Genomic DNA, 16,055 nt, shown 5'->3' with positions numbered 1-16,055 from the left:
AGGATGATGAAAATAAATGGTATGAGGATGATGAAAATAAAATTTATGAGGATGATGAAAATAAAAGTTATGAGGATGATGAAAATAAATGGTTTGAGGACGATGAAAATAAAAGTTATGAGGATGATGAAAATAAAAGTTATGAGGATGATGAAAATAAAAGTTATGAGGATGATGAAAATAAAAGTTATGAGGATGATGAAAATAAAAGTTATGAGGATGATGAAAATAAATGTTATGAGGATGATGAAAATAAAAGTTATGAGGATGATGAAAATAAAAGTTATGAGGATGATGATAATAAAAGTTATGAGGATGATGAAAATAAATGTTATGAGGATGATGAAAATAAAAGTTATGAGGATGATGAAAATAAATGTTTTGAGGATGATGAAAATAAAAGTTATGAGGATGATCAAAATAAATGTTATGAGGATGATGAAAATAAATGTTATGAGGATGATGAAAATAAATGGTATGAGTATGATGAAAATAAAAGTTATGAGGATGATGAAAATAAATGGTTTGAGAAAGATGAAAATAAAAGTTATGAGGATGATGAAAATAAAAGTTATGAGGATGATGAAAATAAATGTTATGAGGATGATGAAAATAAAAGTTATGAGGATGATGAAAATAAATGGTTTGAGGACGATGAAAATAAAAGTTATGAGGATGATGAAAATAAAAGTTATGAGGATGATGAAAATAAATGTTATGAGGATGATGAAAATAAATGGTATGAGTATGATGAAAATAAAAGTTATGAGGATGATGAAAATAAATGTTATGAGGATGATGAAAATAAATGTTATGAGGATGATGAAAATAAATGGTATGAGTATGATGAAAATAAAAGTTATGAGGATGATGAAAATAAATGTTATGAGGATGATGAAAATAAATGTTATGAGGATGATGAAAATAAAAGTTATGAGGATGATGAAAATAAATGTTATGAGGATGATGAAAATAAAAGTTATGAGGATGATGAAAATAAATGTTATTAGGATGATGAAAATAAAAGTTATGAGGATGATGAAAATAAATGGTATGAGTATGATGAAAATAAAAGTTATGAGGATGATGAAAATAAATGGTTTGAGGACGATGAAAATAAAAGTTATGAGGATGATGAAAATAAAAGTTATGAGGATGATGAAAATAAATGTTATGAGGATGATGAAAATAAATGGTATGAGTATGATGAAAATAAAAGTTATGAGGATGATGAAAATAAAAGTTATGAGGATGATGAAAATAAATGGTATTAGTATGATGAAAATAAAAGTTATGAGGATGATGAAAATAAAAGTTATGAGGATGATGAAAATAAATGTTATGAGGATGATGAAAATAAATGTTATGAGGATGATGAAAATAAATGTTATGAGGATGATGAAAATAAAAGTTATGAGGATGATGAAAATAAAAGTTATGAGGATGATGAAAATAAATGTTATGAGGATGATGAAAATAAATGGTATGAGGATGATGAAAATAAAAGTTATGAGGATGATGAAAATAAAAGTTATGAGGATGATGAAAATAAATGTTATGAGGATGATGAAAATAAATGGTATGAGTATGATGAAAATAAAAGTTATGAGGATGATGAAAATAAATGGTTTGAGGACGATGAAAATAAAAGTTATGAGGATGATGAAAATAAAAGTTATGAGGATGATGAAAATAAAAGTTATGAGGATGATGAAAATAAAAGTTATGAGGATGATGAAAATAAAAGTTATGAGGATGATGAAAATAAAAGTTATGAGGATGATGAAAATAAAAGTTATGAGGATGATGAAAATAAAAGTTATGAGGATGATGAAAATAAATGTTATGATGAGCCGTTCCATATAAGTTATTAAATTTACCAAATTTTCATTACTAATGATTACTATATTGACCAATTTCTACTGTACACTCTTTAACCCTTATCCTTGAGTGGCCTCTGGGCCTTGATAATGTTGTGATGCCTTTATAAAAAAAAAAAAAAAAAAAAAAAGTAAAATTCATAAGGATGATGAAAATAAAAGTTATAAATACGATCCACTTTCTATTCTCCTCTGAATAACTTCTTCTTGATATTGGAATTCATTTTTAAAATATTTATCTTTATGAAATTCTAACACTATCAAAATATCAAAGAAGTATTCACGTAAGCCAACTTTTTATTCCATCTTTGCTATACATACAGTGTATATTATTGTAATCATATCAACAGACATTGATAACCTTAATTGCAATTGACACATGCATGTGCATATATATACACATCTATATACATAAAACATACACCCATACATATACCCCATGCACACACACACACACACACACACAGACACACGCACGCATATATATATATATATATATATATATATATATATATATATATATATATATATATATATTAGGAGTTATAGTTGGTATAAGATTAGGTAAAAAAGTGCTCATTAATAGGTGAGTAGCGCTAATTATGTGTTTATTCTTTTAACCTGGTGGATTTTTACTCCAATCTGAGATGTAAGTAAAAATCCCCGGTATTGAAAGAATATATATATATATATATATATATATATATATATATATATATATATATATATATATATATATATATAAAAGTATATATATATATAGGGATTGAAAATTTTTAAAGGATATATTGATATTAATATTAACATCAATAGATTAATCTTATCTTGATAAAAATGTTCAATATCTGAGAGCATAAATATATGAGGGGCGTTAAAAATATACAAATAATGATTTTCGAAATATTTTGTTCATAAAATAAGGAACACAAGGTAAAGTGAATTATTTTCTTATTCCATGGAGCTTTTAAAATTTTATTTTAATTTTAACGTTTTTTGTTGGTTAGCCCAAAAAATTGGAAGCTTCAAAATGTGAAAGAAAGAAATGTTCAAAAATTATAGAAAAATATATGCAGATGCAAAAAAAGGATATTAAGATTGATGAATTTTTTTGGAAACTCGATGATATAAAGAAATCGTGTATTCCTTGTTTTATGGATCATGAATTGCATGATTTTGACTCTCCTCGCACACACACACACACACACACACATTTATATATATATAGATAGATAGATCAAGAGAGAGATAGAGAAAAAAAGAGAGAGAGAGAGAGGAAGAAAGAGATACAGAGATATAGATATCATATCTATTGTAAATGTAAACGGCCACCATAACCAGGAAAAAGTTTGTAATGACGAAAAAAGAATGTTTCAAAGATTCAATGGAATTGAAGAAAGGTTGTTTCATCGTGAACCAGACAGATTATCCATAAAATGATTAAGTTATGGGTTAAAATGATTAAGTTATGGGTTAAAATGATTAAGTTATGGGTGAAATAGTGCACAGCGGATCAAATGCATAGGATAATGACTTTTAATTCTGCGGAAGTGAAAGAGAAAGAAAACATGATTTTAGAATAGTGAACAGATTATTAAAAAATATTGGCATTAATAGACATAATCTTAAAAGCAATACTAATACTTAATAATAATATTAACATCAGTTATAATAATGATAATAATAATAATAAATAAATGATAATTAAATGAGATAATAATACTAATGAAACATGAGAATTATAATGATAGTAACATGTAAGCTAATAGTTATAATAATAATGTTAACGGCAGTTGTAATATTTATATAGATAATTTTAAATAAATCATAGGATTAGAAATATAGAATTTATATATTAAATCTTATTTTTATAAATTTGGTAAAGTCTAGAAAATTATCAAAAGATTATAATTAAATATACAGATATTAAAAGAGGCTAAAAAGTCTAAGGAAATTCACTAAATGATTGTCTACTTATGGATTACAAGAGGGATTAGTGGGGTGAAGAATCAAGGAATTACACTGTCAAAGAAGAATTATGGGCTAATTTCTCCGAAAGTCAGCTTATCAATGCTTTGTGTAATATGGAAATTATTTCAAATGTGTGATTAGGTAATTTACAGAATTTAGTAGAGGCTAAGTGATTTCAAAGTTGCTATATTTGTATTTTACATTATGTTTGCATTGGAAAATTAGTTTGCTTTTCGTATTAATCACGTTTTTACTTTGAGGGGGATGGCATTGTCTTAACAGCCTCAGAAATGCACAGATTTGGAACATAGGGTATATTACTTAGAATAGCCCAATTGATTGAGAAGGGAGTGTTGTTAAATGTAACTTTTTTATTAAAGTCGTAAAAGATGTCAATTGGTATCTGCATTTATATAATTAAATGAAGATGTGTGGGTCGAGAGTCTTAGCTTAATTAAAGTAGAAATAGACCCAATGTATGTGTATGTTTTGAAATATGTATAAAACTAGCAGGATCTGTTAACTGGCATTGCCTGGTGGAAGCATGAGCTTCCCCTTGTAAAAAATGAGTTACGGTTGTTGGTGGCGGCCAGCCCCCAACCTCCTAATATTAAGAATGATTTTCAGATTAAACACCCCATTATTTGAGAGGAGGTTGTAAAAATGTTTTCATCAAATTTAACCTTGCTAGTCGTTGTCAGCATACCCACCTGCAAAATAAAAAAAAAATTGGGGATGGTAGTGTCAGTCGGAAAGAAGTAGATTTGCTTATCACATGCATGTAAAAACCTGGTGACCAGTGAAATACAGTGCATAATACAGGTCTTTATATCTAGAAAACTACTTATCTCTGCCAAATTTAAAGGAGATTTTCTTAATCAGCATATCCATATAAAAGTCATTTGAAAGAAAATTGTAGAGGTGGAGCTAATTATCGAAAAAACAAAAAAAACAAAAAACAAAGTTAATGTCTGTGCAGTATCGATAATGAGTCCAGGAAAGAAAATTAAATAAAATACTCCACAGAAAGTATAATAGGTCAAAACAAAACAAATAAGTGTTTATAGCTAATGGAATTTACTTTAAAACCTACCTATATAATATAGTGATGTATTCACTTATTTGTAAGCGTTTATTTATAAAAAGAAATTGCAAACACAATAACAGGATTGAAGCCTAGGTAATCTGCAGAAAATATAAAAGTAATTCAAATCTTCCACAGTAATAGTAAATGAAAAAAAAACGAAAAGAAAATAAAGAAAGATTAACAAAAAAAAAATAACATTCTTTAAGGCTTAATAAGCCACTCTAAAATCTAAAAATAAATAAAGGTACCCATAATTTTTTTTAGTGGCATGTAAGTATTTTGTTTATAGGTAAGTGTAAGGTTACCAGTATTTAAATTTCTGATTATGAGCGGTTATGTGGTGTTTTATTGTAGAACGGAAGACAGACCAAAACCTCTTTATTAGGCTTTACCAAACTAATTTCACAGCCAATATGTTTATTTTTTTTTTTACCACAATTGGCTACTGTAGAGAGCAACGCCATATTGTACAATTTCTGGAGTGTTCATTTATGTAATGAAAGTGTGGATTCCGGTATATGTGAATAGTCAGGTTTCCACCAATAAGAATGGGTAGATTTTTAGAAGGAAGAATTTAGTATTTTTGAATCGGGAAATGGAAAGATTAGGTTATGTGTATGTAGCTAATAACCAGTTATGATGGGTGCAATGAAGGTATCATAGGAAAATGTAAAATTTGTCCCAGTGTCAACTGCTAGCAGTGGAATGACTAAATATTTATAGAGAAAAATAGGGACTCCTTCCTCTATAGATGTTCTGATTGTGATGGTGTTGCTCCTACGATTCAATGTTGCATTTTATTATAACGATGTCTAAAATTGTGTTGGAAAATTACATAAGATAGACGTAATGAATTAGTATGTGGCATTTGTTATTGCAAATCTACAATACAATCCAGAGGAGCATTTCTATAGTTAAAATATTATATAGGAGATTAAGTAGATTGAATTTTTTAAGTTTAATCTAAATAGCAATGCACTTGACAAATTCATATTTGATTGTGATTAAAAATGCTTTATTTATTATCGTTGCAGCGTTTTTTTTTACACTAAAAAAATGTATATCACTTTATTTTATGTTTCAGAAAATTTTATAGGCTAAAAAGTCTGTTTAAATTTTCTATTATGCCCTAAAAATTTTTAGCCGTTTACATAATTATTACAAAGAAATTTTGATAATTTCTATATTTCTTTACAATACATACTTATTCAAATTACTTGTGTAATAAAATAATAGATCTATTAATTTTTTTTTCATCAAACTATTACTTTAAATTTTGTATACAATGTTACAAGGCATCAATGTGTCATTTAGCAAAACAAATGATGCAAGTCGCTTTTCATTATTAAATTAAATAAACTAAACAGTTTTTAGTCTTTTATTTTTTCTTACATACTAGCCACATTTGTTCATAATGACATCAGTAGACACATTTAATAAAACGAACCCACTGTTTATCATTCATAATGCTATGATAAAATTGCTTGCTCTGAACCAATTCCTTTCGATATAGGTTAAGTTGTTTTTGAATCTTCAGTTTCCAAAGTATTGGTGTTCTTGGTGCTTTGACTTCCATTGATTTTAGAATTGAGAGAGTATTTTCTTAGCAATGTATACTTCTGCAGCATATGTAACTTTAATGCTGTAGGGAATGGCTTGACTGTCACGAGTTCATGGAAAGCTTTATTTGGTCTTATGACTGTCTTGGTAACTCCTGAGATTCGGATTAAAAACATCTAACCTCATAATCTGAATTTCCCTAATGGCGTTACCAAGTTCATCTCCAGAGGCAACTGTTCTTTGTGGACTCTTAGAACTTGTTTCAGTCTTAGCACACATTGGAATTCTTTATCATATAGATTGCAAGTAGTTTACAAGATCTTTTTGAAGATGACTGCAACTGAAACTCGTAAGACCTATTTTGCTCAGACCTATTTTACCACAGAATCGAGAATTCAGTATTTCTGAGGAACCATTTGTAATGGATCTTCTACATTTTTCGTGTTCTATGCAAATATTAAACGTCTATGCATCTTAGTAGCTCAAATATTAAACTCCAATTCTGATTCCAACTCGTGAAAATTTGAAAGTTTTGACTTCAATATTTGTGATTGTCTAACATTTTTTAAACAAAAGTAAGAGAATCACAAATATCAGAGTGAAAGCAAATTCATTGCTTTAAGAACTGGAGTCCAAACTTTTAAAATGATTTCATTTTGTAACTTACCTGCAGAAATATTTTGTACAATGCCAACACCAGCCGCATGAAAGACTATATTATTGTTGTCTTCAAGATAATGTAAATTATTTCGTGTATCAAATCCACGGTAGCCATAGACATGTTCCAATATTAAATCCTGAGGAAAAGAGAAAACAAAGAGACACAATTAGCCACATAATCAAAATAGATTTTTGTCAATTGACTAAAAAAGCTGAAGTAAATTCCTCAATATGGGAATGACTCCTTCCTCCAAACTCTCAAAACTCAACAATAGCAAAATAGTAATAAAAAAAACATGCTTTTGTAGAAGATTTACAATGAGGATAAAATTTGCTGAACAAAAACCAAGTCTGTAAATGGGAAAATACGAGGGGTATTTCAAAAGTAATACCTCCTAGTTTTCATTCCACCTGAATGGATAAGAGGAGATTGCAAATTTATTAATATGATGAGTGAACTTATGCGTACATGACCTGAGAGTTTTATCTCTTTGTTGCAGATATTGACGGTGTGCACCCCTGTTATGGACGTTTTAAAGGTACTATTCCTGGAGGCTTTACTTTTGAAACGCCCCTCATACATTGTAATATTAATTTTGTCTATTGTACACCAACAATAATTTTGCCTATTGTACACCAACAATAATTTTGTCTATTGTACACCAACATTAATTTTGCCTATTGTACACCAACATTAATTTTGTCTATTGTACACCAACATTAATTTTGTCTATTGTACACCAACAATAATTTTGTCTATTGTACACCAACAATAATTTTGTCTATTGTACACCAACATTAATTTTGTCTATTGTACACCAACAATAATTTTGTCTATTGTACACCAACAATAATTTTGCCTATTGTACACCAACAATAATTTTGCCTATTGTACACCAACAATAATTTTGTCTATTGTACACCAACAATAATTTTGCCTATTGTACACCAACAATAATTTTGTCTATTGTACACCAACAATAATTTTGCCTATTGTACACCAACAATAATTTTGTCTATTGTACACCAACAATAATTTTGCCTATTGTACACCAACAATAATTTTGCCTATTGTACACCAACAATAATTTTGTCTATTGTACACCCACAATAATTTTGTCTATTGTACACCAACAATAATTTTGTCTATTGTACACCAACATTAATTTTGCCTATTGTACACCAACAATAATTTTGTCTATTGTACACCAACAATAATTTTGTCTATTGTACACCAACAATAATTTTGTCTATTGTACACCAACAATAATTTTGCCTATTGTACACCAACAATAATTTTGTCTATTGTACACCAACAATAATTTTGTCTATTGTACACCAACAATAATTTTGCCTATTGTACACCAACAATAATTTTGCCTATTGTACACCAACAATAATTTTGCCTATTGTACACCAACAATAATTTTGTCTATTGTACACCAACAATAATTTTGTCTATTGTACACCAACATTAATTTTGTCTATTGTACACCAACAATAATTTTGTCTATTGTACACCAACAATAATTTTGCCTATTGTACACCAACAATAATTTTGTCTATTGTACACCAACAATAATTTTGCCTATTGTACACCAACAATAATTTTGCCTATTGTACACCAACAATAATTTTGTCTATTGTACACCAACAATAATTTTGCCTATTGTACACCAACAATAATTTTGTCTATTGTACACCAACAATAATTTTGCCTATTGTACACCAACAATAATTTTGTCTATTGTACACCAACAATAATTTTGCCTATTGTACACCAACAATAATTTTGCCTATTGTACACCAACAATAATTTTGTCTATTGTACACCCACAATAATTTTGTCTATTGTACACCAACAATAATTTTGTCTATTGTACACCAACATTAATTTTGCCTATTGTACACCAACAATAATTTTGTCTATTGTACACCAACAATAATTTTGTCTATTGTACACCAACAATAATTTGTCTATTGTACACCAACAATAATTTTTTCTATTGTACACCAACATTAATTTTGCCTATTGTACACCAACAATAATTTTGTCTATTGTACACCAACAATAATTTTGTCTATTGTACACCTACAATAATTTTGTCTATTGTACACCAACAATAATTTTGTCTATTGTACACCAACAATAATTTTGTCTATTGTACACCTACAATAATTTTGTCTATTGTACACCAACAATAATTTTGTCTATTGTACACCAACATTAATTTTGCCTATTGTACACCAACATTAATTTTGTCTATTGTACACCAACAATAATTTTGTCTATTGTACACCAACAATAATTTTGTCTATTGTACACCAACATTAATTTTGCCTATTGTACACCAACAATAATTTTGTCTATTGTACACCAACAATAATTTTGTCTATTGTACACCAACAATAATTTTGTCTATTGTACACCAACAATAATTTTGCCTATTGTACACCAACAATAATTTTGTCTATTGTACACCAACAATAATTTTGTCTATTGTACACCAACATTAATTTTGCCTATTGTACACCAACAATAATTTTGTCTATTGTACACCAACAATAATTTTGCCTATTGTACACCAACAATAATTTTGTCTATTGTACACCAACATTAATTTTGCCTATTGTACACCAACAATAATTTTGTCTATTGTACACCAACAATAATTTTGCCTATTGTACACCAACAATAATTTTGTCTATTGTACACCAACATTAATTTTGCCTATTGTACACCAACAATAATTTTGTCTATTGTACACCAACAATAATTTGTCTATTGTACACCAACAATAATTTTGTCTATTGTACACCAACAATAATTTTGCCTATTGTACACCAACAATAATTTTGTCTATTGTACACCAACATTAATTTTGCCTATTGTACACCAACAATAATTTTGTCTATTGTACACCAACAATAATTTTGTCTATTGTACACCAACAATAATTTTGTCTATTGTACACCAACAATAATTTTGTCTATTGTACACCAACATTAATTTTGCCTATTGTACACCAACAATAATTTTGTCTATTGTACACCCACAATAATTTTGCCAATTGTACACCAACAATAATTTTGTCTATTGTACACCAACATTAATTTTGCCTATTGTACACCAACAATAATTTTGTCTATTGTACACCAACAATAATTTTGCCTATTGTACACCAACAATAATTTTGTCTATTGTACACCAACAATAATTTTGCCTATTGTACACCAACAATAATTTTGTCTATTGTACACCAACAATAATTTTGTCTATTGTACACCAACAATAATTTTGCCTATTGTACACCAACAATAATTTTGTCTATTGTACACCAACAATAATTTTGTCTATTGTACACCAACATTAATTTTGCCTATTGTACACCAACAATAATTTTGTCTATTGTACACCAACATTAATTTTGCCTATTGTACACCAACAATAATTTTGTCTATTGTACACCAACAATAATTTTGTCTATTGTACACCAACAATAATTTTGTCTATTGTACACCAACATTAATTTTGCCTATTGTACACCAACAATAATTTTGTCTATTGTACACCAACAATAATTTTGTCTATTGTACACCAACAATAATTTTGTCTATTGTACACCAACAATAATTTTGCTTATTGTACACCAACAATAATTTTGTCTATTGTACACCAACAATAATTTTGTCTATTGTACACCAACAATAATTTTGCCTATTGTACACCAACAATAATTTTGTCTATTGTACACCAACAATAATTTTGTCTATTGTACACCAACATTAATTTTGCCTATTGTACACCAACAATAATTTTGTCTATTGTACACCAACATTAATTTTGCCTATTGTACACCAACAATAATTTTGTCTATTGTACACCAACAATAATTTTGTCTATTGTACACCAACAATAATTTTGTCTATTGTACACCAACATTAATTTTGCCTATTGTACACCAACAATAATTTTGTCTATTGTACACCAACATTAATTTTGCCTATTGTACACCAACAATAATTTTGCCTATTGTACACCAACAATAATTTTGCCTATTGTACACCAACAATAATTTTGTCTATTGTACACCAACAATAATTTTGTCTATTGTACACCAACAATAATAAGAATATTATATAATGATTGACATTAAGTGGAATCAAAATGTTTGCAAAACATTTTTCACCAGTGAAATATTCTATAGGTCAGTTATGTAGGAGATTATTCTGTGACTAAGAAGATGACAAAATTAATTACAAAAATTGTGTAAAACTAGCATAAAATAGATTTCAATGAAAATCTTAGCAAAGAAAGAAACAAAAGGCAAATTTATCTATACAAATCACATATATATATTAATCATCCAATTTATTTATATATGAAATAAGGTCATAGATCAATGTTTCAGTGTTTTTAGGAGGGTATCTCAGTTTAAAAGAAAGTAAAATAAGAGATAAGCAATTAAGACGAAAACAGCTATGCTTTTTTGTTGAAGCAATCGTTAACTTCTATCCCAACTACCTTCGTGTCTCAGAAAGTATTGAATTTCCTTTGAAGTTAAAGTCTTAGCAATCTAATTCATCCTTATAGTAAAATTAAATTTCAGTTTCCGGAAAAGCAGAAAACTTCTACCTATTCTACTGAGAGGTTTTACAACTATCAAGAAATGGTACAGAGAAAGGCACCGCAGGACAAGAAAAACAGAATTGCTTCCAAATATAGACAAGTTAAGATTTTTGCTAATTAGTATAGGACTATAAGCCCACAGGATGGATGACTGGCGTATTCTCAAGGGTATCTTGTATGGTGAGCTGGCAACAGGACAATGCACTAGTGGCCGCCCAACTCTCCATGCAAACACAACCTGAAACTGACTGACATTGACCTGAGCAGCTGGGAGTAGCTAGCAGATGACCGCGGCGCCTGGCATGCAAGTGGGAAGAAAGAGGACAACGTGATACTGGAGAACAGGAGATGACACAGGAAGCAGTATCAAAAGGCCACAGACCCCAGCACACCAACCTCCTTCCTGTACTCATTCCTGAATAGCACTTCTAAGTCGCGCTCGAAGATGAAACATCAAGGTGCATGTCATTATCTCTAAATAGATGGAAGATTGCCTACCATAACTCACCAATTCCCAGTAATGAAAATAAATTTAAAGATAAGAAATAAAACATCATTATCTCTAAATAGATGGAAGATTGCCTACCATAACTCACCAATTCCCAGTAATGAAAATAAATTTAAATATAAGAAATAAAACATCATTATCTCTAAATAGATGGAAGATTGCCTACCATAACTCACCAATTCCCAGTAATGAAAATAAATTTAAAGATAAGAAATAAAACATCATTATCTCTAAATAGATGGAAGATTGCCTACCATAACTCACCAATTCCCAGTAATGAAAATAAATTTAAATATAAGAAATAAAACATCATTATCTCTAAATAGATGGAAGATTGCCTACCATAAGTCACCAATTCCCAGTAATGAAAATAAATTTAAAGATAAGAAATAAAACATCATTATCTCTAAATAGATGGAAGATTGCCTACCATAACTCACCAATTCCCAGTAATGAAAATAAATTTAAAGATAAGAAATAAAACATCATTATCTCTAAATAGATGGAAGATTGCCTACCATAACTCACCAATTCCCAGTAATGAAAATAAATTTAAATATAAGAAATAAAACATCATTATCTCTAAATAGATGGAAGATTGCCTACCATAACTCACCAATTCCCAGTAATGAAAATAAATTTAAAGATAAGAAATAAAACATCATTATCTCTAAATAGATGGAAGATTGCCTACCATAACTCACCAATTCCCAGTAATGAAAATAAATTTAAAGATAAGAAATAAAACATCATTATCTCTAAATAGATGGAAGATTGCCTACCATAACTCACCAATTCCCAGTAATGAAAATAAATTTAAATATAAGAAATAAAGCAAGCATTATCTCTAAATAGATGGAAGATTGCCTACCATAACTCACCAATTCCCAGTAATGAAAATAAATTTAAAGATAAGAAATAAAACATCATTATCTCTAAATAGATGGAAGATTGCCTACCATAACTCACCAATTCCCAGTAATGAAAATAAATTTAAATATAAGAAATAAAACATCATTATCTCTAAATAGATGGAAGATTGCCTACCATAACTCACCAATTCCCAGTAATGAAAATAAATTTAAAGATAAGAAATAAAACATCATTATCTCTAAATAGATGGAAGATTGCCTACCATAACTCACCAATTCCCAGTAATGAAAATAAATTTAAAGATAAGAAATAAAACATCATTATCTCTAAATAGATGGAAGATTGCCTACCATAACTCACCAATTCCCAGTAATGAAAATAAATTTAAAGATAAGAAATAAAACATCATTATCTCTAAATAGATGGAAGATTGCCTACCATAACTCACCAATTCCCAGTAATGAAAATAAATTTAAATATAAGAAATAAAACATCATTATCTCTAAATAGATGGAAGATTGCCTACCATAACTCACCAATTCCCAGTAATGAAAATAAATTTAAAGATAAGAAATAAAACATCATTATCTCTAAATAGATGGAAGATTGCCTACCATAACTCACCAATTCCCAGTAATGAAAATAAATTTAAAGATAAGAAATAAAACATCATTATCTCTAAATAGATGGAAGATTGCCTACCATAACTCACCAATTCCCAGTAATGAAAATAAATTTAAAGATAAGAAATAAAACATCATTATCTCTAAATAGATGGAAGATTGCCTACCATAACTCACCAATTCCCAGTAATGAAAATAAATTTAAAGATAAGAAATAAAACATCATTATCTCTAAATAGATGGAAGATTGCCTACCATAACTCACCAATTCCCAGTAATGAAAATAAATTTAAATATAAGAAATAAAACATCATTATCTCTAAATAGATGGAAGATTGCCTACCATAACTCACCAATTCCCAGTAATGAAAATAAATTTAAATATAAGAAATAAAACATCATTATCTCTAAATAGATGGAAGATTGCCTACCATAACTCACCAATTCCCAGTAATGAAAATAAATTTAAAGATAAGAAATAAAACATCATTATCTCTAAATAGATGGAAGATTGCCTACCATAACTCACCAATTCCCAGTAATGAAAATAAATTTAAAGATAAGAAATAAAACATCATTATCTCTAAATAGATGGAAGATTGCCTACCATAACTCACCAATTCCCAGTAATGAAAATAAATTTAAAGATAAGAAATAAAACATCATTATCTCTAAATAGATGGAAGATTGCCTACCATAACTCACCAATTCCCAGTAATGAAAATAAATTTAAAGATAAGAAATAAAACATCATTATCTCTAAATAGATGGAAGATTGCCTACCATAACTCACCAATTCCCAGTAATGAAAATAAATTTAAAGATAAGAAATAAAACATCATTATCTCTAAATAGATGGAAGATTGCCTACCATAACTCACCAATTCCCAGTAATGAAAATAAATTTAAAGATAAGAAATAAAACATCATTATCTCTAAATAGATGGAAGATTGCCTACCATAACTCACCAATTCCCAGTAATGAAAATAAATTTCAATATAAGAAATAAAACATCATTATCTCTAAATAGATGGAAGATTGCCTACCATAACTCACCAATTCCCAGTAATGAAAATAAATTTAAATATAAGAAATAAAACATCATTATCTCTAAATAGATGGAAGATTGCCTACCATAACTCACCAATTCCCAGTAATGAAAATAAATTTAAAGATAAGAAATAAAACATCATTATCTCTAAATAGATGGAAGATTGCCTACCATAACTCACCAATTCCCAGTAATGAAAATAAATTTAAAGATAAGAAATAAAACATCATTATCTCTAAATAGATGGAAGATTGCCTACCATAACTCACCAATTCCCAGTAATGAAAATAAATTTAAAGATAAGAAATAAAACATCATTATCTCTAAATAGATGGAAGATTGCCTACCATAACTCACCAATTCCCAGTAATGAAAATAAATTTAAAGATAAGAAATAAAACATCATTATCTCTAAATAGATGGAAGATTGCCTACCATAACTCACCAATTCCCAGTAATGAAAATAAATTTAAAGATAAGAAATAAAACAAGCATTATCTCTAAATAGATGGAAGATTGCCTTCCATAACTCACCAATTCCCAGTAATGAAAATAAATTTAAAGATAAGAAATAAAACAAGCATTATCTCTAAATAGATGGAAGATTGCCTACCATAACTCACCAATTCCCAGTAATGAAAATAAATTTAAATATAAGAAATAAAACATCATTATCTCTAAATAGATGGAAGATTGCCTACCATAAGTCACCAATTCCCAGTAATGAAAATAAATTTAAATATAAGAAATAAAACATCATTATCTCTAAATAGATGGAAGATTGCCTACCATAACTCACCAATTCCCAGTAATGAAAATAAATTTAAATATAAGAAATAAAACATCATTATCTCTAAATAGATGGAAGATTGCCTACCATAACTCACCAATTCCCAGTAATGAAAATAAATTTAAAGATAAGAAATAAAACAAGCATTATCTCTAAATGGATGGAAGATTGCCTACCATAACTCACCAATTCCCAGTAATGAAAATAAATTTAAAGATAAGAAATAAAACAAGCATTATCTCTAAATAGATGGAAGATTGCCTACCATAACTCACCAATTCCCAGTAATGAAAATAAATTTAAATATAAGAAATAAAACATCATTATCTCTAAATAGATGGCAGATTGCCTACCATAACTCACCAATTCCCAGTAATGAAAATAAATTTAAATATAAGAAATAAAACATCATTATCTCTAAATA

The 16,055-nt window shown here is 28.4% G+C and overlaps 1 protein-coding gene across 6 annotated transcripts in view; it reads right to left on the bottom strand.

Moving 5' to 3' along the window:
• The window catches only part of LOC145256392 (echinoderm microtubule-associated protein-like 6), a 902,875-nt gene that overhangs the window by 199,685 nt on the left and 687,135 nt on the right, over positions 1-16,055 (bottom strand). For all 6 annotated transcript variants that reach the window (XM_080115242.1, XM_080115245.1, XM_080115243.1 and 3 more), the window contains one exon: positions 7,163-7,292. In XM_080115242.1, coding sequence (XP_079971368.1) covers positions 7,163-7,292 — 130 coding nt within the window. The remainder of the gene's footprint in view (positions 1-7,162; positions 7,293-16,055) is intronic.

Source organism: Euprymna scolopes, chromosome 32, assembly GCF_053919585.1.
Source record: "Euprymna scolopes isolate OS-2025 chromosome 32, ASM5391958v1, whole genome shotgun sequence".
Taxonomy (NCBI): Eukaryota; Metazoa; Mollusca; class Cephalopoda; order Sepiida; family Sepiolidae; genus Euprymna; species Euprymna scolopes.
The sequence above is the reverse complement of the archived record's forward strand: the minus strand, read 5'-3'. Positions and strand labels throughout refer to the sequence as shown.